The sequence below is a fragment of the Argiope bruennichi genome, chromosome 5, assembly GCF_947563725.1.
Source record: "Argiope bruennichi chromosome 5, qqArgBrue1.1, whole genome shotgun sequence".
Classification (NCBI taxonomy): Eukaryota; Metazoa; Arthropoda; class Arachnida; order Araneae; family Araneidae; genus Argiope; species Argiope bruennichi.
In genome coordinates, this window is record NC_079155.1 from 40,030,728 (window position 1) to 40,038,700 (window position 7,973).

The window sequence follows — 7,973 nt, forward strand, 5'->3', positions numbered from 1 at the left end:
AATGTTATATAAGAAATGTTTTAGATATAGAACTGTTATGTAAGAAATGTTTTAGATATAGAAATGTTATGTAAGAAATGTTTTAGATATAGAAATGTTATATAAGAAATGTTTTAGATATAGAAATGTTATATAAGAAATGTTTTAGATATAGAAATGTTATGTAAGAAATGTTTTAGATATAGAAATGTTATATAAGAAATGTTTTAGATATAGAAATGTTATGTAAGAAATGTTTTAGATATAGAAATGTTATATAAGAAATGTTTTAGATATAGAACTGTTATACAAGAAATGTTTAGAATAAAATTTTCAAATTAAAAAGATTACAAAAATGGTTTTCTGATTTATGGGATAAGATTATTTTTAAAATTAAGGGTGGTTTGTTGGAAATAATTATTTACTATTCTCAACGAACGATAAATTCCTAAGAATCATACTTCTCTCAAACATCGATGGCCGTGCTTCCTCAAAAATTCTCGATACTTTTCTCCAGCAGTAGTTGTTGATGATTCTAACCATTGCAGGGCGTCCTGCAAGTTATAAATTTACCTGTGTATAGTTTGGGTTAAGTTAATGTATTCAATCACTTTGTTACTAAAAAGGATTTAAATACTCACCTCTATTTTCATGCTTTTGAAGTCTTCTGACTTAATTTCTTTGGAAATGGAGAATGCTAAGCTCTGAAATTTAAAAAGGAACAGTTTATTATTTAAAATTCTAATTAATATTTATTTATTATATAAGCACTTTTAGTTAATCAATGCATATTTTTAACGAAATTGAATTTTAATGAAAGTAAAATGTATAGCTAATTCACTTAGTGCTAAATAAACTCGATGAATAATTTTGTCTATTGTAAGAATTCAATCAATGAAAATATCAACTAACTACATAAAAGTAGGAAAATTTCACTCTTATTAATACTAACATATGCAACATATATATTCTTAATAAATTGTGGGTACCTTATTATTTTACACTCGACTTTTTTTCATTGTCTCAAAACATTTTCTGGATAGTAATACTAATTCTATGTTTGAAAGCTAGATGGCGCAGTAAGTGATTTCAGCTCTTAAGCAACTATTCTTCTATATCTATGCATGAGTGTAATTTCTGCTCTGTTTTAGTTAAAATGTGAACTTAAAATATTGAAGGGCATTCCATTTAATAAAAGAAAATATACTAACTTTTAACAGAGAAAAAAAAAGAATATAGAATTTAGTTTTTATTCAAAGTCCAATGCAACATACGTATTTCAATTTTCTTAATGTTATTTATTGGATGTCATTTTACAACATCTATTTCAATGTAATATTTTTTTAAGGATTTCAGCAGTAAATTTTAACATAAAGCACTTTCCTTTTTCAAGAGTGTAAAAGAAGTAAAGAGGAAAGCGTGTCAAAGGACCTTTAAAATATCGAGTATTTAAACCAAAAATAGAAAATATTTTTTTTTTGTATATGCAAAAATCTTTCTTTCTCTTGAGAAAATGTTCTTTTCATTCAATGTGAATAAACTAAGCAGTGAATATATATTTACTCATAACATAATTTTATTTATTTGATGCCATTTAAGGCAAGTGACTTCTTGAAGAAATAATTTTTTGATGAAAATATCAGATATTCTGTTGTTGTTTCTTATGGCGCTTGCCATGGACAAACCCGCTGTTACGAGGACAGCGATTTAAGCCGCTGGAGGAGCGTCTCGTTTTTAGTAGCACCAACTAGGGCAAGAGTAAGACTTGCTACTCACGCATCAGTCATTCGCTTTTGCAACCCCTTTTTACTGGAGAGCACATTTACATATCTTATAGATAGAACAACGGAAGAACAGCATTGCCCAAACCGCGACCCGAACCCAGATCACGGGGAAGACGCGCTACCCATATACCACGACGCCGGTTCTGAAATTCTTTATTTTTCTTATGCAATACATTTACTTTTAAGAATTTTATGAACGGATATTCGATGCAACTCTCCTGTACCAATCTTACAACAGTTATATTCCTTTTGTATTTACATAATTTAAGTTTTCATTCTATTTTATATCTTTAAATGTTATTTTTTTAAATTTTAAATTTCACTACATTTTTTTACAAGGAAAAAAACAACAACCTAACAATTAAAATTAAAAGTATATTTTTATTAAATTTTGGTGTAATAATTTTTCAATACATTCTGAAGTTCCAGAACCAGAGAATAATGCAATTAAAAATATTTGTAGTTGTTTTAATGCAAAGAAAACTGAAAATTTTACGTTATGCTGTTTATCAGTTGAACTCAAATCGGTAGTTATCAATAATCAGAATCAGACAAAAATGCAATTTATTTATTATTTTATAAATAATAAATAAATTTCATTATTTATTATTAAATTGTATTATTTATTACATAATTGTATTATTTATTATTTCTTAAGATATCTACAGAATTTTGAGCAAATAATTTGATACATTTCTAAACCGGAAGGTTTTTTTTTGTTATATACCTCTTTTTAGCTTAGAAAGATGACATTATTTTCCAATTTCCAAAATATTATTAGAATTTAACATTTTGCTGATTTTTTAAAATCTATATGAAAAATTTCAGAAATATAAATAGTTTATAGCATTTTTTTTTAATATTCATACGAATGCAGTCATATATCTTAAGACGATTTAAAATTTTCGAACTATTTAATCTGTGGTTTTTAATTTGAATGAACCTTCTAATGAAAGAATTAGAAATATGAAAAGAACCTAATGATTTTATGGAAATTTATTATAAACATATTTTCTAACTCTATAAATACAGAATTAAGACGATACTTTAAAAGTAACCATGTATTTGCAAACTGTAAGCAATCTTTTTTTGGCCATTGATTAAAATTCGAAAAGATCAACCAACAATTCCTCCGCTTGAGAAATTACTTAAAGTGGTACGAGAATCTGAATTCTAAATAGGGAAATGATGAAAATACTCGATTTAAATTACCCAGAAAACTTAATTAACAATTACCTCCATTGCTGATGGAACATCTGCACTCTCCACTTCGCTAGATATTAGCAATTTAGAAAAATCATTATAAACATCAGAGTTGATTTCTATTGAAAAAGGAAATTTTGAAATTAAAAAGGAAGTAATCTGAAGTGAATATGGTTTTATTTTTATTTATTACAATACATTTCTACTTTTTTTATTGCTGAAAACTAATATATAAAAAAACTTAAGTATCGAGAACGAATATATAAACAATTACAATGAAATGAAAAAGAGAAGAATAATAAAAAACATACGAAGAGGCTTAAAACATTAATTCTTGCAGAAAAAGGAATGCCAATTTTTCATACGTCTCTGTTCTTGAATTTTCTGACAAGAAAGATGTATTTATTTCTGTGTTTAAAAATTAGATATTATTAATCTCTTTTTACCATTTAATGGGATTTGAATTGATAACTGCAGTTTAAATAATTTCTATTCACACTTTTAATTCAGACTTCTAAAATCATATTTGAAAAATTAAAGTCTATAAAATGATATGTTCCTGTTACTTGAAAATACTCTAAAATAAATCTTAATTTTCAATTCATGGAATTGTTTCTCTAGAGAGCGTGGAATTATTGAATTTGAGTCATGAAAAATGTAGAGAAAGAAAAAAAAATTGAAAGATTTATAAGTATTAAACCAAAACAATATACAGGATGCCCAAATAATTATGACCAAGCAATTTATTTCTAATCAATTTTATATAGGCATATATTACGAATTGGAAAGATGTTTTAAATCAAATAACGAATTATATCATGATATTTGAATTTATAAATGAAGAAAATGAGCATAAATTTGTATATATTTTTTCGATAATATTTGTTATGCTCATTAAAATAGTTTTGAGTCACTAATATTTTATTCTTATACGATTAAAACCTGCTTATCGTGAATCTCCTTATTATAGCATTTCAGGGCAATCTTTAAATAGATAAACCAATCAAAGTGCGAAATTTTCTCAAAATGATGTTAAAGGTTTAAAACAAAGATTCAAAACTTTATGACTCAATTAGTTTTAGTCCTAGAATAGTAGTTAGTTTTTGTTGGAAATTTTAGTGAAATGTGAATGATTGCTAATACGTAATTAAACAAATTACTATTATTACAAATTTTCAATTTAAATGCATTAGAAGATACATAATTAATAAAAGAAAATTAAATATATTCCTATTCGTATAGGATTAAATTGTATTCATTATCAGTAGAATTTTCTTATTTGAATTTAGAACATCACACATTTAAATATCTAAAACCATTATCTCAAAATATAAAACAAAATAATCATTCAGCGCATAACTTTTTAAAATTCTGTTTTCATTAAGAAAAAAAGCTTTTTTGATTAAATGTTTAATGAGCTAGTAGAAAGTGCATGAATTTTTGGAAGATCAGCTCAATGTTGTTTAGGTGAAAAATAATAAATTAGTAACTTATAATAATGTTATAACTGTTTTTTCCGCAGTTTCAAACTCTATCATTAACATTAAAGCTTACATTAATAATTTCTAACTTATTAAATATGGAATAATAAATTTTCAATACCATTTACATCACAAACTCATAAGCAAATGAAAAATGCTGTATACAGTAAATATAAAAGTTATTTACTAGATTTTAAAATAGATTGCATTAATTTAGAAACGATCTGAGGTGATAACTTCATAAGCCAGGTAATAACCTCCGGAAAGGAGTGCACACTCTTTTCCGGAGGTTGTTATCTGGCTTATGAAGTGACCACCACAATACTCCCCCAACAGTGAGTCGGTGGAGTTTTATCGCGCCAGTTATGGCGAGCGACGAACGTGATTATCGCGCCGGCGTTATGGCGAGCGACGAACGTTGTTATCGCGCCAGGCGTTATGACGGTCGATGGCGAGCGTGTGTGAGTGGTTGCTGCCGGTAGATGGAGCCCCGAAAGCTGGACGAAGGGTGCGGTTGTTGAGAACCAGGGTCACCAATGTGCAAGCTTTGAGGTTCGAACTCTCAATGAGCTTGCACAGATCCAACTATTACTAACATGATATAACTAGTCTCTTATATTGTCTGTATACTGCGACATGCAGGACGTAGTATGCATGTTTAAACCAGCAGGAGGGATATCCTGGAAATTTTTTTGCATACTCACTAATAAATGTGTTATCTCCCCTTCCTCACATAAAATTTCTAAGGACTTTCGGTAAGGTAGAAAACGCCTTGCATGTATTAATGCTTATTAGTTATGGATTAGTTATAGATCTTTGACCAGAATCTAGCATTTTTACTGAATCTATCACGACGAATATGTATTTTGAATACTTTTTGTGAGGCAATGGATACCAAAATTTGACACAAAGTTATTGTAGTAATCATAAAAGAGCATGCCGAATTGTATTGATTTAAGTCAGTGCATTAAAAAATTATTTCCTTTACTTGAAAGCATAGACCAACAGATGGTTAATCATTTGATGGATTTGGTTCAACATTGATAAATATCTATATTTGGAATGTATTAATAAATTTCTATATTTAAAATTAATGTATATATATTTTCTCCCCGTCAACCAAATATTAATTGTTTAATTAATTACCGAGTTCACTCATACTTTAACAGTTAGACAGGCGGACTATCTTTGATTAAGTACTGTTCAAAATTTCCTACAAATTTGGTCGTAATTCATATACCAAATTTCAAATTTAAAACTTTTTAAAGTATTTTTTCACACTAGAAAAACAGACATAGTTTCAAAAATATGTTTTTTTAGATTTAGTGGGGTCTAAAACATGAAAATTCGTAAAAATCGGGAGTTCAATTTCTTTCTTTTTACTTTTTTTTTGATGTTTACATTACGTTCTCTATATTTCGTATATGAGAAAATAAAAATCATTCAAAACGCTTTATAGGGCAAACTATGAGAATTAGCGTTACAAAATTTGACATGAAGATATTTATTGGAAAGTAATCTCTCACGAAAACATGATTTTTCAATGTTTTAATTAGGAGTTAGTTTTCATATTTAAATTTTACAATTTTTTTTTCATAAACAAAATTTTAAAATATGTTAAATTAATTATATAATAATATTTTGTATTGCTTTAGTCACTGAATTTACACTCATTCGTATAAATTTAGATTATTAAATAGATTCTTCGAGTGCGAGGTTAAAATAACATTCTGCTCAACCAGATTATAAGAACCTTATTAAATGATGGAAACAATCGATTTTTCACTTACCTCCGTAGGCTTTTTGTAGAATAGTGAATATTGCAATGTTCAAAATGCAAGCGACTTCAGTCATAATTGAATGGGATCCCATAGTCTGAAAAAATTAGATAGAAAATAAACGACATAAATTTTAAATTCCATGGAAATTTAGCGAAACTTAATAATTGAAAGTAGTTCATATTTACAGACCAAAGTTAAGTCTGAGAAATTTAGTAACAGATGGTCAAATAGTTCTTGAGCGCTGCTATATGTAATAGATGACAAAGTATATCCTTTATAAGTCTCATAAAGTTTTTTCAGTCTCAATTTGTTGCCATAAAATGCCTGAAAGAAAATTAGTTTGATAAAAATGGCTGAAATAGTCAAAAATAATACAGTCTTCATTGGTTTATTCTTTTTCACTTACCCTGTAAAGAATTTTAAGGTGCATCTCCTTACTCAGTATTTTCTCATGACCATCACTGTATCTTTCTCTTACCATTTCAAAAAGTTCTTCGTCACGTACTTCCCTTCCGAAAAATGACAGAGCCATTGATTGTGCTCGAGAGTAATCTTCGGATAAATGCCTGAGCATCTAACAAAATTACATATGTCAGAAAGTAATCCTCACATAAATGTCTGATCATCTAACACAATTATAGAAGTCAGAGAGTAATCTTCACATAAATGTCTGAACATCTGCACAAATTACAAAAGTTAAGTAAAAAGTACAAAAGCTTATATAAAGTTTATACTGTGAGCGATTATCAACATTATAAAGGATTAGTTTTTTTTATATTATTTTAATCGCCTTTAGCGACCAGTTTGTCTGTCCAGATTATTGTATTTTGATTGATTTAAATATTAATGTGGAGAGATTTTTTTAAAAAAATATCTTGTTGTTTGATAAGATAGAGAAACAATTTAAAATGCGTTCAAATTAAAAATTACATATCTTACGAAATAAAAACGGAAGTGAAAACTGGAATCAATGTCCAATGTAAGTATTTTTTTAAATTTTAATTTTAACATTAGTAAAAGTATGTGCATGAATATTTTGTTGGATGAATTTGAATTTCATCATATCATTAAAAATTAATTGTTACAAGCTGTGTATTACAGAAAAAGAAACTTATTAAAAATAAATATTATAAGAAACGAAATTGATATATTTTTTAATAAGTAATATTTTTAATTTTAAGATAAAACAAACACCATTTTTGTTAGATAATGAAATCGTTATTTTGAGATCGGTTATGAGGATACTTGGTTTTATTTTAAAGCCAATAATAATACAGATCTTATTGCTATCAATGGAATACAAGAAAAATCCATCTAAAGGAATTATAATCGAGTATCTACTCTTTCTTTCGACTATAAGAAATATATGTCGCGTGTGTTCAAGTTTTTGACAAACCTGTTTTGTGTTTTGGATTCTATGAATGAAAATAAAAAGTCGAAACACAGTTATATCAAATCTAATGATTTTAATACATAGTGAAGAAGATTCAAAGCTAAATATACATTTGAAGTCATTTATTTAAAAATTATTAAAATTGCGCCTGAACTTTTAATATGTTCTATAATCAAATAAATACACAAACACTAGAACCTAATTTACGATAAATATTTCGTTCCTCATTGTTGGGGGGCCGCGGTGGCCTGGTGGTAAAGTCTCTGCTTCGGAACCGGAGGGTTTCGGGTTCGAGACCAGATTTCACCGAAGAACCGTCGTGTAAGGGGTTTGTTGCACCTTAAATCCGTCC

General features: G+C 27.6%; 1 protein-coding gene across 2 annotated transcripts in view; it reads right to left on the reverse strand.

The window, feature by feature from the left end:
• The window catches only part of LOC129968613 (putative phosphoenolpyruvate synthase), a 67,194-nt gene that overhangs the window by 19,924 nt on the left and 39,297 nt on the right, over window positions 1-7,973 (reverse strand). For both annotated transcript variants that reach the window (XM_056082678.1, XM_056082677.1), the window contains exons 25-30: window positions 6,635-6,802; window positions 6,418-6,552; window positions 6,238-6,322; window positions 3,000-3,085; window positions 621-683; window positions 441-533 (exon numbers count right to left, since the gene is read on the reverse strand). In XM_056082678.1, coding sequence (XP_055938653.1) covers window positions 441-533; window positions 621-683; window positions 3,000-3,085; window positions 6,238-6,322; window positions 6,418-6,552; window positions 6,635-6,802 — 630 coding nt within the window. The remainder of the gene's footprint in view (window positions 1-440; window positions 534-620; window positions 684-2,999; window positions 3,086-6,237; window positions 6,323-6,417; window positions 6,553-6,634; window positions 6,803-7,973) is intronic.